General features: G+C 40.8%; 1 protein-coding gene across 4 annotated transcripts in view; it reads left to right on the top strand.

The window, feature by feature from the left end:
* Positions 1–20747, top strand: part of LOC100704142 (inositol 1,4,5-trisphosphate receptor type 1) — a 74528-nt gene that overhangs the window by 42165 nt on the left and 11616 nt on the right. For 2 of the 4 annotated variants that reach the window (XM_013269209.3, XM_005469475.4), the window contains 13 exons: positions 2530–2577; positions 4186–4318; positions 7270–7460; positions 13150–13333; positions 13491–13744; positions 14418–14618; positions 14707–14817; positions 15078–15173; positions 15406–15549; positions 15663–15770; positions 15891–16083; positions 17384–17506; positions 19911–20086. In XM_013269209.3, coding sequence (XP_013124663.1) covers positions 2530–2577; positions 4186–4318; positions 7270–7460; positions 13150–13333; positions 13491–13744; positions 14418–14618; positions 14707–14817; positions 15078–15173; positions 15406–15549; positions 15663–15770; positions 15891–16083; positions 17384–17506; positions 19911–20086 — 1962 coding nt within the window. The remainder of the gene's footprint in view (positions 1–2529; positions 2578–4185; positions 4319–7269; positions 7461–13149; positions 13334–13490; positions 13745–14417; positions 14619–14706; positions 14818–15077; positions 15174–15405; positions 15550–15662; positions 15771–15890; positions 16084–17383; positions 17507–19910; positions 20087–20747) is intronic. The other 2 variants (XM_013269211.3, XM_013269210.3) reach the window with 1 other exon arrangement.

Raw genomic sequence — 20747 nt, 5'->3', positions numbered from 1 at the left:
GGCTAGGGAAAGCATTATGTCAATGAGATGTCCCCACAAGGATATAAATACACGTGTGTGTGTGTGTGTGTGTGTGTGTGTGTGTGTGTTTTAGGAGGGGAGCGTGGTGGTGGGGAATCTAAGTTATTAAAATGATAATTGTATATTTTGGAGAACAGCCCAGTGACAGACTTGTGACATTGCAATTCAACCAACCAAGTCCTTATACTTCATGCAGCAAGCCAACAATAAGGCTTAGGAACTGTAGGGGTTTCAATGGCATCTAGGGTGCATATGAACATTAAAAAAAAAGTTCTACCTTTCTAATGCATTTGTATCTTATGCACTATCAGGGATTGTAGCGTCTAGTCCTTTTACTGAATCAGAATAAAGTAATTCTGATTGAAAGCAATAATAGAAAAGGGAAAATATATACATGTGTGACCTCATGCATATATTTTTTTTATGAGTTGATTTCAGGCTAAATTGAAGTTTCAACTGTCTGAGTAAGTGAAATCAGACTTTCAGATTTACTGGCTCTTTCACAGGAAATCCTGCATTGAGTTACTGTCCATAACTCAGAAAGGAAATGCTATCTGAGGAAGCAAAGTGGAAATTTTAAAGTTGAAGGTAACCATCTTTTGACTCATACAGTTTTTACAGAAAAAGTACTGTAGACGTTGTCCCTGTCACTCTTTCAGGCAATGTTAAAAATGGTCAGCATGAATGTTTTCAAAAAGCAAAATGTTTTTTATCCTTCATTTGGGGCATGTGATTCATTTAAAACAAACCTAAAAAACATACTTGTATTTTTTTTATTTAGACAGAGCTACACTTTTTTATAGTTTACTTTTGTCAGTCTTTAAGCTATGATAGCTTCAGCTGCAAAGTTTTCATATTTAAAAAGAAAAGCCATATGAGAAAATGATATTGGTCTCCCAACTCAATAGTGAAAAACCATACTATCCAACCGGTTGAACTATACTTTGAAAAACTTGATGGCTCATTTGAAAAGTTAAAATATTGTTGTTGTTTTTTTGGGGGGGGGGTTTCCAGACTAGACTAAAGTGCATATCCTCAGTTTTAGGCTGGTTGCCCCTTTTTCACCACTGAAAGAACTGTTTGAGGGGAAATGGCCATTTATACACATGGTATCCAAGTTGCAAAAATCCAAAATCAGTTGGACAGTTGACCAATAAATGTTTCATGGAAAGTCTGTTTCTGACTAAGTGACTTCTTTAGTCTCGGTCTCTGAGTCACTTGGAAAGTTTAAACTTTTTGGATTTCCTTACCTGGATCATTGATCATGCATCAAGACTGAGAGTTAAGATCTGGCATTTAAACTCAAATAGAGCTGGCTGTTTGTACGAAGAGCACATACAACTGAAGATTTAAAAATGAACAAACTTGGTCAGAGTTTTCAATAATGGCTGCGTTGCATCAATTCCGAAAAAAATAGCTGTGAATAGGAAAATTAAGTAGAAAAAGAAAGGAAATAGCAAACAAGCAGGTATGCAAGAAGTGCAATTCAGCTGAAAAACGCACGTCATGACTGATTCTCTGGATGTAGGCGTTGATGTTTTGTGGTCAAAACTGAAGAGAAGACATGACAATAATCTGCAAAGGATTCACTACAAGATGCTTCCCATAAGGCTCACAAAACAGGTCTGGTTACGGTTAAATAAATGTCTAGCTTAACCTGTTGTGGCTCTAAATAAAACCTGTCTGCTGGTATTTATTGATTTTTTTTTTTTTTTTGCTGAAAAAAGCAATAGGCCAACAGAGAGGTAGACAGAAACATCCTGCAGACTCAGATTTGGCCAAATAAGCGAAAGGTCACTGGACAAGATTTCATCATTTCATCATTTTGGCGATTGAGTCTTTTATCTGATCTCAGTCCGACTGGGCATGTGTTTCACTACCCAAAGACCACATAAGAAATACCAAAAGCAAGAGTTTAAGTGAAGCAGTGAAGACTTGGAGGGCATCATCCTCAAGGAAGATTTAAAAAAACAAGACTAATAAAGTTTAGAATGATAACCTTTATTAAAAGTGAGATTAAGCATCTATTTTTCAATAACGTTCTAGGCAGCATTAACCTAGCATGTTTTTCAAAGCTGGGGTTGTATTTGAACAGAACGTCATGGTTCATTGATTCAGTGGTTTTGTTTAACTTCATGCGTAAGTGTCTAAACACCTTTGAACCTTTAATCTTTGAGCCCAATGTGTGAAAAAGGTTACATTTTTGTTTGTGCAGGGAATTCGGAAAATGAACAAAACATCCACTGGAGAATTTCAACACAGTCACCGCAGTACACATCTCCTATCACAGCTCTCCTAAACATAGCCATAATATTTCCTTGGTTTCTGACCTACCAGTAAAAGCATAGCAACTCACACCGAGCAGACCTTTGCATGGCCACTTGAAACAGCTGAATAGGTACAAGATGTGGTAATTAACCTGACAATTGCCTTCTGTGTGCTGCATGAATACTAACCCTGTGTTTGTATTTGTTCAACCACTATGCGCACACTACTCACTGCACGCAGCAGCTGGATAACAACCAGCCTGAGAAGTTGGTGGAGGACCAAAAGAGGGTAGGTACTTTTAAGAGCATGGCAACCTAACTGAAAACCCCAACACTAGACAGATTCATACTGAGATTTAGATGTAAAGCAGTCATGCATATAGAATAAAAAAATCCCCACTTTGTGACCTGATTCTTTTTGCCTTCTAGGTTTATGAGAACTCTTCTTTTAGTCTTTTAAGTAACACCCAACTGATCAGTCACAGTGATTGTGTAACTGATGAAGGAAAACATGTTTTTCCTCTGCATTCTCTCTCTAATGGTGTTTTTGACAAAGCACAGACTTTACAGAGCCTCAGGCATGTCTGTGTCTAATCAGTATTTTTAGAGGCCGCCACTGATGGGTTCATCAATATATAGGACTAATCTCCTAGAGAAAAACATTTTTCACGCAGGTTTAATCACTGACCATTCATCCAATCATTAAATATGTGTAACAAGATATCCTGACTCCTGGCATCTTGCATGTAGTTATTACCAAATAAGCAGTGAAGGTTTTATTACCTCCAAAGGCCTTTCTTATGGTAGAGTTATTGAATGTTTTTGAATGTTACAGAGAAACTCCTGTTTTAACTTTTTGGAAGAATTTTTCAACAGCAAAAATGTTGAAGTAAAAAATAGTAGAAGTAAAACTAACAGGGGGACGAAGATGGATGAAACTTATTTCAGTGCAAAATTTGGATCTTTTTCATTTCCCGATAACCATCGAAATTAATATTGATTTAGATAATGCTTCAAAAAGTTTGTGCCTGTAGCTTAATAGTGGCGAGTGGCAAGACTTTGTTATAGAGTTGCTTTGTATTGACAGTTTAGATAACCTCCTGTTCAAAATGCCATAAGGGTTTGGCTCATGCCTCACGACTCTAGAGATCAGGGAATAATTTTCTGACTCCATCTGATTGTGCTTTGCCGTTAAGCACGATGCATACCATTGCTTAACCTCCAACCAATGAACAATGAGAATAGTGTTCCCCGCACCTCCTACATAAAGTAATCCTGACCTCTGGAGCATAACTATGGCAGCGGAGCTTACATAACTCCTCCGTCGTCTATCAAGGACCACCCACAGTTGACAATGATTTGCACATAATTGCACACAAACACAAAAAAAAAACCTTCTCTTTCATTTCCTTCACTTTATCCCATGGGAGGTCTGTCAGGTAGCTATGGGCTGCGGTTTCCATGACAACGCCAAAGTCGTGCTGCTGACTGCTCGACAGTGGATGAGTCACAGTGTGGGAGGGCTGGCCCCAGGTCTGTCTAAGTGAAAATCAGGACCTCACATTGTCACTACACAGGGTCACTGCTGCGATGAGACCCATAACAATATTGTAATGTAGGCGGTAAATATCAGAAAGTTTATCCTATACCTAAAAGTTTGTCCAGCATGGAATTTTAGGAATTTTTCTTTTATTAGAGATTTAATTTACTCTTTATTTAACTTGTCTTTAGTCTGTATTACTCTGAGGCTGCGTTTTCTTGCAGTCTTCACAGAGAAAAGAAATGCACAATACATCATTAATGATGCACGTTATCCCGTTACACAAGCTGTTCTTTATTTCTCTCTCTCCCGTCACAGACATCACATCATTACATCCTTCTCTTTCTTCTCTTGCAGGGCGAGGCGCTGAGACAGATTCTGGTGAATCGTTACTATGGCAACTTCCATAGGAGTGGTGGGCGGAGGGACAGCCTGACGTCATTTAGCAATGGCCCCCTCGGTCAGGTTGGACCGGGCAAAAGCCAATCAGGTGGGACGCAACGACGATTGTTACTCATCTCTGACAACCAGCACAGAAGTTTGTTGTTCATTCTTTTCAGTGGTGTTTTCTTCCTGCATGAAAGGCCAAGGAAACCCATCTTTCAGTGTCTCTAATAGACCTGGTGTCTGTGTGAAGCATTTACCAAACGCATGCTGCTGAAGAGGAGGGTGATCGTGCTGCCAAACACAACTACAACTACTATTATTTAAGATCAAAGTCTAGATGAACCTTTTGCAATTTTTTTTTTTCTGCCTCTGAAGTTGCAATGTGGCAAGCCTCTTTTGGGGTTGTTATATAAGGATGGGGCTTTATCTGTCTGGCCCTGAGCTGGTTATCAGCTCCCGAGTCAGGCTGTGAACTGCCCTTTGAGCAAGCAGAGCAAAATATTCTTATCACTACCTGATAACATTGCTACTTTTTTATTATCTACAGTCAAAATACTAAAGCAATGTGTGTATTTTTTTGAGCGATTGGTTGACATTTTATCATAATATAGATTTGGGGGACACCCTGACACTGTGCTGGTGTCTGTACAATGTGCTGTGAGTCTGTCGACCTAATAATCTGAACATTTTGTATCTGCTGTGGCAAGAATGCTACTTAATAACAATAATAATAATAATAATAATAATAATAATAATAATAATAGACAAAAGAGGACACAAAATAGCAACAGAAAATAAATGGAATTAAGATAATTCACTAAGCCTTGTGATAAGTAGCTCAGATGTTTGTACAAAACCTCTTTCAACAGGAGTCAAGAACAGAGATGATTAAAGTTGTACCCAGGTCTCCATCTTTCCCTTTTGTCCCAACATGTTGGCAAACTTCCAGTCAGCAGGAAGTAAACCCATCCCCTCCATGATCCACTTTTTACCGTTGCTAGGTGACAAGCTGCTACTTCCTGTGAAAACAGACTTTGCACCTGTTCCAGAAACAAGAGCCAGCCTGAGATTCCATATGTAGCCTGAAGCTTGGGCCTCAAGGGGGAATGTGCAGGCAAAGCCATGTACAATGAATAACACCACTGGACAGGTGGTCAGTAAAGGATTGATAGCACAGCACGTTATGGACCTGTTTAAGTTCATCTTTTTGGACTCTTTAACAAAGAAAAAAGTTTGTATATTTTGCAGTGAAAAACTAAGTACACCCCATGATTCAGTAACGTTTACCACCTTTAGCAGTAATAACTCAGTTGATTGAGATTCATGGGCGCTTGTGTTTGCACAGCTCTCTTAAGATCCCATCACAGCATTTCAGTCTGGTTGAGGTCTGGACTTTGATTGCTGTGCTTGGGGTCAATGTCCTGTTGGATGACCTAATTTCAGCCAAGCTTGAGCTGTCTAAGAGATGGCCTTGTATTTGACTCTAGAATACTTATGCACAAGAGTTAATGGCTGACTTAGTGACTGCAACGTGCCCGGGTCCTCTATCTACAAAACAAGCCCAAATCATCTCCCCTCCACCTCTGTGCTGATAGTTGGTGTTTGTGTGGTTGATTGTGCTGACATGCTGTGTTTGGTTTTCTCCAAATTTGACACTGCGCGTTATTACCACACATCTCCACTTTGGCATCATTATCTGTCCAAAGGCCATTATTAAAGAAGTTATGGTTTGCTCAGATGTAAACCTAAACCATGCTGCCTTGTTATTTTTAAATAAAAGAGGGTTTTTACCGGCATCTTTTCTTCTTCTTCAAAAGAGGATCTTTCTTCAGTCTTTTTCTGCTCATACTGTCATGAACTTTAACACTTAACATATTAACTGAGGTCTGCAGAGTCTGAGATGTAGCTCTTGGGATTTTTGCAATTTCTCTGCCTTTTGCACTGTATGACCTTGGCATGAATTTGGAATATCCACCACTGGGAAGATTGTGCCATTGTGTTTATACACACCTGTATATGCCAGACTAGCAAACAGCCAAAACCTCTGATTTGACAGTGGTGGTCACACTTTCTGTTGACTACTTAAACAACTGTATTTGCTCTCAATTCATATGAAATTATTAAGGGTTTACTTAGTTTCTCACAGCATTATTAAAGCAACAAAAAGTTTTGAGCACATTATTTTTCTTATTTAATTTTAACTGTGTATGTATACTGTTGGGTCCTTAAATATTTGGAAAACAGCACATTTTTTAGAGCTTTGTCTCTGTAAACAACCACAGGTTATGTGATGGAAGTGAAGACTTTCACCTTAAATGGATTTAACCAAAATATGGCATCAACTTAATAGAAATTATGACAGATGAAACCAAGATGAACTTGTACTAGAATGATGGAAGAAAAATGTATGGCCAAAGACAGAAACAACTCATGATCCAAAGCACACCACATGATCTCTCAAATATTGTGTGGGCAGCATTAGAGGATGAGTATCTATGGCTGCAAGTATAGTAAGTTCACCAGTGTTTTAGGCAAAGAAATAAGATGTTCTTCAGTGGCCAAGTCAGTCACCTGATCTCCACCCAACAGAGCGTCTCTTCAGTTACTGAAGGCAGAGAAACCCAAAAACAAGCAGCAACTGAATTCATTGACTTCCACTGATTTCCATTAAAGTATTAAAAACTAAAATTGAAAATTTATTTAAATTCACACATGACTGCAATTACCGAACAATACTTCAACACTGCACCTCACTTGCATATTAATTGTTTGATTTAAAGTCCACTGTACTGGTGTGAAGATGGGAAAAAAAAAAAAAGTCCAAATACTGAATCTCACTGTATGTTTTAATTGAACTATAAATTTACTAAGAGCAAACTATTGTTTTTCTGTTATTATCTTCAGATGATATAATAAGCTGTTAAATGCTTATAGTTGTAATTCCCATTTATTTGCAGGAAATTTTCCAAAATAAACCAGATCAGAATGAAAAATTAACGCCACGTCTGATATAGCCTGTTCTGAATTGTCCCATTCCCTCATCTCGTTCTTTAGGTGGATTAGGGGGACATGGGGGCCTGAGTCGTGGGGAAATGAGCCTGGCAGAGGTACAGTGTCATCTGGACAAAGAAGGAGCCTCTGACCTGGTTATTGACCTCATCATGAACACCACGAGTGACCGAGTCTTCCAAGAAAGCATCCTCTTAGCTATTGCGCTGCTGGAGGGTGGAAACACCACCATCCAGGTCAGTTAACCAAACATTTCAACCTTAAAAATATGGACTTGTGTCTGTTGTCTACTGTGAAACAACTGATCTGTGTATAAATCTGCATCTCTTTAAAAATGATACACTTGAAACATGATCTGCTCCAATACGATCAGTGTAAAGAACACTGTGTAATTGAGGGAATTTCTCATCTCTAGACAATCTTCAGTAAGTGGGTCAGTGTGCCACCATAGCTGCACATGTACATTACTGCGGCACCTCCCCCTCACGTCTAGCCCTATATAACTTAGCTGGGAACCCAGACCAGCAGCTAATAATGTCAGTAGTAGACTTTGGATCAAAAATTTTCATGTTTTTCTGTTTTTTCATTTTAGAAATTCTTAGGTGTGTATTGGGTAGTTTAAATAAACTCTCCTCCTTTCGGGTTCAGCCCAAGCCGCTCTGAACTCTGTGTTTCCCCCACCATCCATTCTTCATATGTCTGTTGTTCTGTCAGTGGATCCTCATCTTTCTGTTTGTCTGTCCGTCTACGTTGTGTAAGCAAGGAGCTTGCATAATCAGATTAGAGGAAGCCACTGTTTCAGAGATAATGCATTGGCTTCCCACGGCTGCTGCAGAGCCACGTCACGTGATCCGTCTGTGTTACATAAGGTCTGTGTGAATGAACAATGAGGAATGTCTCAGCCTTCAAAACATTCCAGCCTCGCTCCCTTGCGTTCTCTTGCCGGCCCAAACTGGGTCACGCTGGGCCTCCGGAACTGGGGCAGTGGGGAGAGAGGGCGGAGGAATGAGGAAACACAGAGGGGACTGAGGAGAAACTGGAGCTCCTCTTACCCTCGCATTCTTAAGTTTGTTCTGGAAAGGGAGATTTATTTGCAGGGAAAGCTATCCTGCAGTGCTAGAACTGCACCATACAGTGCAAATATTTATGTTCTTTTACTGACTGGATGGCTTATAAAGGAAGCCTGAGATAAAAGCCTCGTTTCATCTCTATAAATACAACAATGATGATTGTGACTGACAGCTTAAAGCTTGAATTTGAGATCAGGCATTTCTTTTGCTCTCTCTCGTCTCTTCAAGAAAGCACGCCATGGGAAATATAAGTGGGGTTGTGTGACTGACGTGCTGAGCTGAGCACCTGTTGGATCTTGGGTGTCTTGTACTCACGTAACACCGTTAACTATTTACTCATGGCCTACATAGTGCACAGAAATAAACCACACAGAATAACCCAGCTGCATGCTCAGTTAAGTCACTTACACACGCAGGCTGTTTGCTGTCATGCAAGGCTAATGCACAGATGCACTAGAGGTTATATTTTACATTCAGGCTCTTGCACTCTTTTGCTCCTATATTTCAGTCACATAACATCTTTTTATCTTTCTTTTTTCTTTTTTTTTCTTGCTACAGCTATGAGAGATCTCAGACAGCTGTAAATTCTGTTGTTACATGACAACTTTTAACATTTTACTCGTCAGCCATCTGGCTTCTAACTGCATGGTGTGCTGCTCCGTTTCCCTCCAAAGCCCTTGATGTGCAGGTGTGCTAAACCAGAATAGTGAGTCTAAAAAAAGAAAAAAATGTGAATGCAGAGGTGGCGAATTTAAAGGAAGAAGGAAGAAACTGAGGAACGAGGAAAAGGTCTCGAAAGAGCGTAGAGTAGAGAGGAGCAGCAGCAGTTCCATTTGGTTTACATGTGGCGCTGCCTGACATGAGAGGGAGGGTGAAAGGAAAAGGGAGCGCGAGTATAAATAGCTGTTACATAACATCCCTTTGTTGATGCCAAGTGGCGGAACGGAAGGAGAGAAGGGAAAGCGCTATGACCTTGTTTTTCAGTGTTGTCCGCCCCCACCCCGTCCTGCTCTTCTCTGTCTCTTTCCACTTAGGGTTTGCCTCCATAGATACAGACAGGCTCTGTGTTTACCCAACACTGCAGGGGCCCGTGACATCTTCGTCCCTCTCATCTATCCTCCTTCGTTACTATCACCGTGCTCTCTCCTTGCCTTGACCACCATGTGTTACTTCATCCGTAACGTCATCTCTCCATTATGCCAGTCTTCCTCCTGCTTTTCAAGTGCCATCAAAACACAGATGGTGTCTTGATACAGCAGCACAGATTTCGTAAACCAATGTGTGAGGACTGGCGTCCAAATGCTACACAATGTAACAACGTGGTTAGATGTGAAAGTACAGGTTTTCACTTCTGATTGTTGTCACATACGTTTTCTGAAGAAATCATAAGAGGAAAGCTTTGCTGTGGTGTTTTTCTTTACTGTGGTGTCCCTTACTTGTGCGCACGTCCTTGTTTCAGTGAGTCACTCAATTTGGTTCAGTTCCTAAGAACTGTTGTTTAAAAAAAAACAAAAAAACACAAATACTCAGTTAGCTCTGATGCAGGTGAAAAAGAAATGATGCTGGGAAAAAGAAAAGAACACTGTGGCATGCCCAGTACATTCACCTCCACTGTCGCTATCGCAGCGAATGGCAATAACTCAGTTTAACCTGATTCACCTTATCAAATACTGTAGCTCAGCACTGGTGCTAGTCTTGCTAGGCCTGAATGTAAATGACTAAACATAGCATCTCCAGCATAGGATATTTTACTTGAATGACAGGTTGTGAAAATGATTGATGATTACATAAGGATAAAGCTGGCATTCGCAGAGTTTGGGAGAGAATACTGTATTGCAGAGCATGTGTGATATGTGGGTGTGTCCTCTCTGAACTGGCATGTGCCTATGGCGGAGACAGCTGACCCACTTTTGTGAGTGTAAAAGTCAGTGGGCGTATTAGCGTATGTGCTTTCCAGCCTGCGTGTGCTGGTACTGTACGAGCGCGTGTGTGTGTGTGTGTGTGTGTGTGTGTGTTTGAGTTATGTAATGGTAAGGGTGAGAGAGTGCTGGTGAGTGCTCTCCTGTGTTTGCTCTGGTTTAATCACTGTGTGTTATCCTAGCACCGCTCCTCATGCCTCACCCTTTGCACCCTGCCTTCCTCCCCCCTCCCTCCCCACCCGCCCTGCAGGCCCACGCTTTAGCCGGCTGATGGAGGGCAGTTATATGAACAAAAAAAGACGGACAGGCATGACCATTACTGTCCCCTCAACCCTTCCCTCCTCAGGCATGCTGTGATGTGTGAGCAGTGAGTGGGCTGCCAGCGTCTCTGTACTCCTCACTTTGTCATCAACTTGTTTATTGCATGATGGCCTTGGTTGGTAGTTCTCCCCTCCCCATGCTGCTGTCTCCTTGTTCCTAAGTTGGCAGAGTGTGTACGTGCAGGAGTGCTGCTGCTCAGTGGTGGAGGGCCAGGGTGGGGCACGAGGCTCGAGAATCTGCTTTGGGGCACAGTCACACAGTTATGTCATTGTTTCTTTAAAGGAAACTAGGCTGTAAAACCGGCGTATCCCTTCACTGAGTCATTAATAAGCCAGATAAATTCTCACTTTGGCTCCTTAATTGGTTTGTCACTATTTTTACTTTTGAATGAAAAATTTAGCACAGTGAGCCTATTAAAAATTAAATTGCATCGCATGCAACCGCCGCAGTACAAACACATTTAAAACAATGTCCTTGGAGGAGCAGAAACAAAGCTTGCTTTGTCTATTTTTGCTTAACATTTTCCATGTGACTATCATTTACTGTATTTGTTTTCTTAACTAGCCCAGTTCTACATCTAACCTGAAAAGACCATATGGTTATGTAACAAACTTTGAGAGCTGGCCTAGATACAACGTCTGATAAGATTTTCTCCCTCCCTATCACTCGCTCTTGTTTCCCCTCTCTCGATCATAGGTTCTTTCCCCTCCTTTTTGCCCCTTTTTCCCACTTCTTGGTATGTATCTTTTGCCTCTTTTTTTTCTCACAACTTCCCACCATCTCCATTTCTGTATCTGTGTAAGTAGGCCAGGCTTCTCCCTTTCATGTCATTTTTTTTCACCCTTTTAGTGTGGCAAAGCTGCTTTGGCTCGTCGAAGCCGTTCCATAGGCTGTGCTGCTAACAGCTCTTACATAATCAAAACAACAGACCTGTGGGTTGGGACACAGTGTATACATCGGGCATGGAAGTGTCCTAATTCTGCCTGACCTCATTCCACAGCCATAGCTGCAGCGATTAAATCCTCACATCACTGTAAAGCTAGACCTGCTTCATTAGAGTTTATAATATTTTGTGAATAACGATTGGTTTTCCTATAAAGAAGAGTTTTCTGATATAAAGTAATGATTTGCAGTTTGTTTTTTACTGTAAGCCGAGACAGTGTGCTAATTTGTTAAGAAAAAGTTACCGGTTATTTGTTTTCTTTCTTTCCATTTTATCTCTTAAATTTTCTACTATATTTTTATTAGCTTGTTTTGTTTAAACATTAGACCAAAAGATATTAAATTTTCCCGTGGTGTAACCTCCATACTATATATAGTGAGGGGAAAAAACTCTTTGATCCACTGCTGAATTTGTAAATTCAGTCATTTTTATGGTCGTTTTAATAGAGAGAGATGAAACCTCAACCAAAAAAAAAAAAAAAAAACACATTACAAATATATTTGCATGTCATTGATCGAAGTAAGTATTTCATCCCCTCTAACCAAGCCAGAATTCCGACTCCCGCAGATTACAGCCAATCAATTATAGATGCTCCTGATCTCAACTCTATATGTGTGTAAAGCACACCTGTCCAGAAAATCAGTTTCTTCCATTTCAACCTCTCCACTGTCATGGGCGTGTCCAAAGAGCTTTCAAAGGATGTCAGGGGCAAGACTGTAGATCTGAGCAAAGCTAGAATGGGCTACAAGACCATCAGCAATAAGTTTGGTGAGAAAGTGGAAACTGTTGGTGAGATTATTTGGAAATAGAAGTGATAAGCAGTCGCCCTTGGTCTGGAGCTCCATTCAAGATATTGCCTCGTGGGAGGAGGATGATCAAGAGAAAAGTACATGGGAGGAGCATTTTAATGATCTGAAGGCAGTTGTGGCCACAGTCACCAAGAACCAGTGGACAGGGTCATGTGTCATAAAGTCTTGGACAGGAACCTGTCACAACACTGAAGATGGGTCGTGGATGGCTCTTCCAGCATGACAAATATACCCCAAATATGCCAAGGCAACAAAGTAGTGTCTAAAGTAGAAGCACATTAAGGATAAGGAGTAGCCTAGCCTATCTTCAGACCTCAGTCCTGTAGAAAATCAAAGCTCAAGTTTTGAGTTCTCAAGCAACAGCCAAAAACACTAAGGGTTTTAGAGAGTTTCTGTAAAGAGGAGTGGGCCAAAGGTGTGCAAACCTGGTGACCAAAACAATCATCTTAACGTTGTGCTTGCCAACAAGGGTTTCTCCACCAACTACTAAGTTATGTTTTGCATTGGGCTCAAATACTTATTTCACTTAATGACATGCAAATCAACATTTATTTAATGTGTTTTTTCTGGATTTTTGGTTGATATTCTAACTCCATTAAAACTACCATAAAAATCAGAAACTGTTTATTTCTTTGTATGTGAGCAAACTTACAAATTCAGCAGGGAATCAAATAATTATTTCCCCCAATATGGTAATCTTATCAGCTTAGTAGCAGATTGCTTTTCTGTTGATCAACTACTTTTATTCCTGTTTTTCACATTGCAGGTGAGCATCAACACATTCAGCAAAGAACTTGACACCGCCAACATGTAGCGTGGTTTTGGAATAATTCCAGTTTGCTCTTCTTTCTTTGTGTCTCCAGCGCTCATTCTTTTGCCGTCTGACAGAAGACAAGAAATCAGAAAAGTTCTTCCGTGTCTTTTACGACCGCATGAAGTCAGCCCAGCTCGAGATCAAAGCCACGGTGACAGTAAATACAAGCGACCTGGGAAACAGGAAAAGAGACGATGACAGCCAGGACAAAGATCCCCCTGTTCGCAAAAAAGGTCAGAGGTCACCTGTTGGGTTGTTAACACTAAACAACGCCCAGTTTGAAAACTGCTGATTTCATGTTTATTTCTAAATTTAAAATAGGAAAAAAATATTTGAAGGTTCTGTTAGCTGTGACTCAGTTTATAGTACGAGTTCTATGTCTCTATATAGCAAAAGACTCAGCTGTGGTGATGACAGAAGACGTGAAAGAGCAGCTATTAGAGGCCTCATCTGCCACAAAGAAAGCCTTTAACTCTTATCGGCGAGAAGCTGACCCCGAGGACCACTTCACCTCAGCAGATGGTCAGCCCAGCACCGGGGACAAGAACCAGGATGAAGGAGAGATGAGTTTTGTGATTGTTATCATGCAGCCTATCCTTCGCTTTCTCCAGCTACTTTGTGAGAATCACAACCGTGACCTACAGGTGGGTCAGAGTGAGCGTCACAAATTTGGTTTTACAGATTTACTTTAGAGTGAGTCCAGTTGTGCGTCCTTTTAATATTAAACTGAAGCCTTTAGAGTCTAGACACAATTTCCAATGGTTTTTATTACCAATGCCAATAGCTTTGTTTGTCTTTGTAAAGTATCTTTATTTGCAGAGATATCAGGGCTTCAAGTTTCTTCTATTCAGAGAGCCTCGCATGTATTTTTTTTTCCACTGAGCTTGTAAAGCAGAGATTTTCTGTTACTAAGCTCTTGAGTCTTGAGGATTCAGGCTCTGTTTAATCAGTTTTAGTTTCTACTGATGTATCTGCAGAGGATGTTGGTTCTTGGTAGCTCATTGCGTCAAAGCTTTTTTAAAGACTTGAACAGTACCACTAGTTGTACTTCCCTCCCCCAAGATCTCCATGTACAAAATGAGATTTTATCAACTGTTTACTCATATGCAGGTTTCTAAAAAGACTATTACTTTGATAGAATAATTTTATTTTCATGTATAGATATTTGTTTACCTGCTTGTTAATATATGCCATGTTGTTATGCAAAAACAGACGTCCATTAGCATGCACGAGCTGTTCCTTGGACGTTTCACTCTTGAATTTGATGTTGTTTACATGCTGGTTAACTGCGTGAAACTTTCACTGTTTTTTTCCTAGAACTTCCTTCGTTGCCAAAACAACAAAAACAACTACAACCTTGTGTGTGAGACGCTTCAGTTTCTAGACTGTATCTGTGGCAGCACCACAGGCGGTCTCGGTCTGCTCGGACTCTACATCAATGAGAAGAATGTTGCCCTCATCAACCAAACACTGGAGAGTCTAACAGAGTACTGCCAAGGCCCTTGCCATGAAAACCAGGTACAAAAGACACTGAACGGTGAAGGAAGTTATAACTCTTAAGACAATGTCTTTTCTTTTTTACTACACTTATTCCTTTCCCCCCTAGAATTGCATTGCCACTCATGAGTCCAATGGCATTGATATCATTATTGCCCTGATTCTTAATGACATTAACCCACTTGGGAAGAAGCGGATGGACCTGGTTTTAGAGCTCAAGGTAAGTTGAGCCAGATCTCACTTTTACTTTAAGACTAGAGTTTAAAAAATGAGGGGAAAAACGCTGTAGTTTCCTTTCACAGCAGTATCACCAATAGGCTTGAAGTGAAAGAGCAGGAAATTCGCCCGTCTGAGCTAGCTCTTCTGCATACCTGCCAAGAAAAATAGCAGCAGTCTATTTTCCTAGAGCACCAGGTTTTCCGCCTGCTTTACTTGGATGAAGAAACTGTAGTTCTTATCTTTTCCAATTCTGACTCTCAGAACAATGCATCTAAGCTGCTGCTCGCCATCATGGAAAGCCGTCATGACAGCGAGAATGCTGAGAGGATCTTGTACAATATGAGGCCTAAAGAGCTGGTGAGAACCTGTTGTCCTTGAGTCCCGAGCTGCTATTTCTACATCAAATGCAAAATCTACTCAGCTATAACCTTGTTTTTGTTAGTGCATAACAACAATTCATTCATTCATTCATTTGATGTTACACTGTAAAAAAAAAAATATATATATATATATATATGTATATGTATATATGTATATATATGTATATGTATATATGTGTGTATATATATGTGTACGTGTGTGTCTGCAGGTGGAAGTGATAAAGAAAGCCTATCTGCAGGGGGAGGTTGAGTTTGAAAACTCAAAGGAGGAGGAGGATAACGGAGAAGAAGAGGAACATGATGCTGCTTCACCCCGAAATGTTGGACACAACATCTATATCTTAGCTCACCAGGTGTCTTATTTATCTCTTTTTGCAGAATCTGTATATGCTGTATTTTAGAAACATGCATTATCCTTTTGTTGTCCCTTGTAACCAACTCACTTACCTGTGTGTCCTTTATACAGTTGGCACGTCATAATAAAGAGCTTTCCATGATGTTAAAGCCAGGAGTGTCTAATGGAGAGGGAGATGAGGCCTTGGAGTTCTATGCCAAGCACACTGCTCAGATAGAGGTCATAATGCATAAGCCCTGTCACAGAATGTGAATCTGAACATGTTTTCTGTACATTACGTCAGAAATGGTCACAAATTGTGGGCTTCCCTCGGAGGTGACTGTGAGTCTCTCTCTGCAGATTGTGCGTCAGGACCGCACCATGGAGGAGATAGTTTTCCCTGTACCCAACATCTGTGAGTTCCTAACCTCAGAGTCAAAGCTCCGGGTGTACTACACCACAGAGAGAGATGAGCAAGGCAGCAAGATCAATGACTTCTTCCTTCGAGCAGAGGACCTCTTTAATGAGATGAACTGGCAGAAGAAACTCAGAGGTGAGTTTGTCTTCTGTGAGTGTGTGTGTGTGTGTGTGTGTGTGTGTGTGTGTGTGTGTGTGTGTGTGTGTGTGTGTGTGTGTGTGTGTGTGTGTGTGTGTGTGTGTGTGTGTGTGTGTGTGTGTGTGTGTGCGCGCGCGAACCACAGTCTATCAAGATGCTCCCCTGACTGTTTTGACGGAGAGTACCTACAGATGGAGAAGGTGAGAGAAGTGTGTGTACTAAAACAGGTACTGAAACGTGTGGCAACATGCCCCTGTTGCTTTCTAATGGCAAGCACAACTTCCGTGCATTTTTTTTTTCTGGGAATACCGTGCTTGATGGATAGCTGAAAATTTCTGTGTGTAATTTGCATGCTCTATTGGGTGTTTTACTTTCTTTTTTTCCACAAACATGCAGGTCATGTGAAATGGGAAACTCCAACTTAGCTGTAGTTATAAATGTGGTTTTTTTTATGTGTATTTAAGTGATAGACTGGTGGTGACCTCTCTCCTAAATGCAGGATAGAGCTCAATCCCAGCGAGCCCGAACAGGATAAGAGTGTTTGGAAAATGGATGAAAGGATGTGCATCAGCACCTTGATGGCAGGGCTAAATATGTCATCCTGTGTGCGCTCATGTTATGCATGTGTATGTTTCCACTGTCTAAAAGCGGACAGGGGTTTTCCACATTCTTTGAGCCATGAAACATTTATACAGTAACCTTATGAATCACAAGTGAGAGCGTGCTTACGCATGCACACAAACATACACGCGCAGACCCACACCCACACTCATTCACACTTCTAATTCACATACACTTCTTACCCACACAAACCCTTATTTTGTCTTTCACGTAAAGGAGGGGATGGACAGAGAAAAGTCCCTGCATCTGTTTTTTTTTCTTTTCCAATTAAACCTGAGTAGGCAAAATGTTGTGTTAAAAGGTCGAGGTGACATGTTTTGTATCTTGAACTTTTAAACCATTCATTTTGTGTTTGACAGCTACGCTGACTTCATATTTACATATCAAAGACACTGAAGCCGAACTTCCTCAGTCCTTCTTTTCAAACTTGCAGCTTGTTGATGCATAAACCAAATACTGAAACCAGCTGAACATGCTGGTCCCTTATATTTCAAAAAGTTTCATTTATTCTGCATACGTTTTAAATATTCAAAGCTTCTCAAATATAAGAATTTACTTTTAGGTTATTTGAATTCAAACTGCTGAATTGGTATTTCAACATAAGCGATCTTCACTTTTGGCTTTTGGAGCAGATTTTAAAAATAGAATCTGTTTTGTCTTTCTTCTTCCCCCTTAGCCCAGCCGGTGCTGTACTGGTGCTCAAGAAACATGTCGGTGTGGAGTGGCATCTCCTTCAAGCTGGCTGTGCTCATGAATCTCCTGGTCTGCTTCTTCTACCCCCTCGAAGGGGTACATGGAGGTCAGTGATGTGGCACCCGAGTATGAACTGTGACTGTGCGCACATCCTGTTGCTAAAATAGGCGCAAACATTTCTGCAACATTTCCAGTTAGTCAATCATTTTAGACTAAAACTTTGACACATTTCATTTCAAGTTTTCTGTCAGGTGTTCTGAGGAGGCTGTCTATCAGTCATTCATGCATGTGACATGCTCACAGCCCGTATAGAGATTTTTTTTTTTCTTTGCATGTAGATATTGTTTTGATGCTGTTTTGCTTGAGACGATTTGTATCTAGCGCCCTGATGTTGCAATCAGATTTCTTTCGAAACAAGGGTCAGACAAAGGTTATGTACTCAGGGGGGGAAAAACAGGAAGGACAGGGGCTCACTGACATGATTTCTTCCTGCTTCAAAGCACATCTATAACATTCTATAACTCACAATGGGTTGAGTAATGCAAATACAGACAGCTGTGTAGATGTTTTCTAAAAATGATAAGACCAGTAAGGCCGTTGTGAGGCAACAATGACTTAGGAATCAAGTTGTAAAAACAACACCAAAAAGAAAGAATCTGTAATGTACAGCATGCTACACACACAGAGAGGTACACTTTAAAGAGCTGGGTGAGTCTGCTGGACGTGGCCACTGACCCACTGATCTCATTCTGCCACGGTGTTCTTACATGCTGACTTCTAATCACCTGGTAAGGATTAGGAGAATCTGTGTTTGAGACACACCCACAGTAACACCATGCCCTTAAAGCTTCAGCTCATATTTACCTTCTAGTTCTATGGAAACCATAATAAACAGAGGAGTGGTGCACTTTAATTTACTGTAAACTGAGCCTGCATTGTCTTAGGTAGCACAAGCCATATCTATATACATATATATATATATCTACACGTCACATAAGGTGGTTGAGAAAGTCCTACTTTATACTAACAAGACAAACTGTCTAGTCCCCCTTAGCAATGTGTGCATTTGCTTTTTCTGCTCTTTCTGTTAAAGTCTTCACAAAACCTTTCAAATGATAAAATCAAACAATGGACCCATTTCCAGGAAAGACGTTTGCCTTGCTTTAGCAATCACCGCTTTATTTTGCCTTAACAGCTTTTCTGACAAAAAATAATGCATTTTGAAATCAAAACTAAAATCTCGTGCGGTTTCTCATAACGTCACGAACAAGGTCTCACTGAACCACTTGACCTGTGTGCGAGACATCATCACGTGAGACTCCAGCATACCTTTGGCTTAAACAGTCACTTAGGCTTTCGGCCTATGCCTTTGCATACATTGCCCTCTCTTAGCTCAACGCCCTCCTTTGCTTGAGGCTTTAGAATGAGGGTTATAAGAGCAGGAAATCTAGGTCAGTGTGTTCTGCCTGCATGCACGAGTGACTGGCTTTTGGTGAATAGCTGTGGCTAGCGTCACACACCCATTATACATAATCACAATCAAACAGCGCACGCTTTTTCAGCTTTTCGACTGCAGACTTTCTAGCTGTTTGCGCACAATCATTTGCCTGCAAATTAACCTTAGGTGTGCGGTGCATGCAAAGCTTGTGAGTGCACGTAAACGCCCCTCTTTCAGTCTGCCACATCACTCGAGCTGTGTGTTCCTCCCCGCTCATCCCTCATGAATCTTTCAGCTGAGGTATTTTTAGAGAACAGTGTTATGCAAGTGGCACCTGTCATGTGATCTCAACAGGGACTGGGGAGGGAGAGGAAAAAAGGAGAGACAGGGAAGGAGAGAAGGAAATAGGGGAAGGCAAGGTGGGAGGAAACAAAGAGTGAAAGGGAAGGTAAAGAGCGGTGCCTTCGTTGTAATATCCCCCGCTCTATGTTGTCACTCACTGCCGCACTTTTTCATCTTTTTCAGTCTATTAAATTCTACCCCATTTATTTTCCTCGTGTATCCGCTCCCTGAGGTCGATCTGTGAATAGAGTTCACTGAGTTCTTACAATAATACACACGTGTTTTAGAAAAGACATTGCTTAAAGAGGCAGCAGGTTAGGTATGGCCTTGTTTTTAGGCTCCTTAAACATGGGTTTAGCTTGAGTGACACACTGTCACATGAAACCACTGACTAGGACACTAATCCTGGATTTACCACAGGATCAGGAGGAACATCAGGTGCGCACACTCACGCAAGAATCTGTGTCATACACTTTAGGTGTTATATAACTGGCTCTCTTTGAGTTCAAAGTCTCCATAGTAGGAAGAAGATAGCGGATCTCATAATAAAAAAAGTTGGATGATACTGAAAAGTTCCAGACTGTACATGTAGCCTCTCAACATGTGCTTTCATATTTCACATATGTCACAGTTACTGTATAACGAGTTGGCTGGTTTGGGCATGTATACCCTATAGCTTGTTTGTGCTTTGCACATTTAATTGTCTTCATGTGTTTTTTATTACCTGCAGGTATCCTGGATCCCCATTTATCTGCCCTTTTGTGGATGGGAGTCTTGGCAGCACTGGTCATTGTTATCATCATGCCACAACCACTGGGCATCGGTGCCTTGGTCACTGTCACAATCCTCCGTCTCATCTTCTCTGTGGGCCTGGAGCCCACGCTCTTCCTTCTGGGTGCTTTCAATGTAAGTGAGCTCACAGGGAGGGTCAGTTAACCCAAATCACCACCACCAGTGCCAACCATCCATTTGTACATTTGTGTATCCAGCTGAATACAATGAAAGAAAGTTTTGTAAAAGTGAGACAAGTAGTAATAGTTAATGCAGAAGAATTAGCAATCGCTATATTAGGCAGATTATAACTGAATCCTTGGTTCAATCTTTCAAGCTAACATGGCAAACATTTTCTTATTTTCTGTAATTCTGTAGTGTAAAAAATATAAAGTAATATAAAGAAGAACTCAATAAACTAAGTATTTTAGGGTTTTGGATTGGTCATTTGAACCTGCAAGCAGTTTGAAGTAGATGTCACACTGGGCTCTCAGAAATTGTTTCATGAGCTAACTGATCCATCCATAATAATAATACTAATAATAGATGATGTGACAAGTGGGCAAACTGTCCAGAGTGTACCCCACCTCTTGCCCTGTGCCAGCTGGGATGGGCTCCAGTCCCACAGTGAGTCTGGATAAGCATTAGAAAATTGATGCATCTAGCTTTTCAAATTTAGACTGACGGGGTATTTTAAGTCTAAACTACCTACATGACAGACTTTTTTTTTTTTTTTAAATTTGGGTTTACTATTTCACCCACACTACTACGTGTACTTTCACATACTCAGAAACCT

Source organism: Oreochromis niloticus, linkage group LG5, assembly GCF_001858045.2.
Source record: "Oreochromis niloticus isolate F11D_XX linkage group LG5, O_niloticus_UMD_NMBU, whole genome shotgun sequence".
NCBI classification, from domain to species: Eukaryota; Metazoa; Chordata; class Actinopteri; order Cichliformes; family Cichlidae; genus Oreochromis; species Oreochromis niloticus.
Note: the sequence above shows the minus strand (reverse complement) of the source record. Positions and strands in the feature narration are given on the sequence as shown.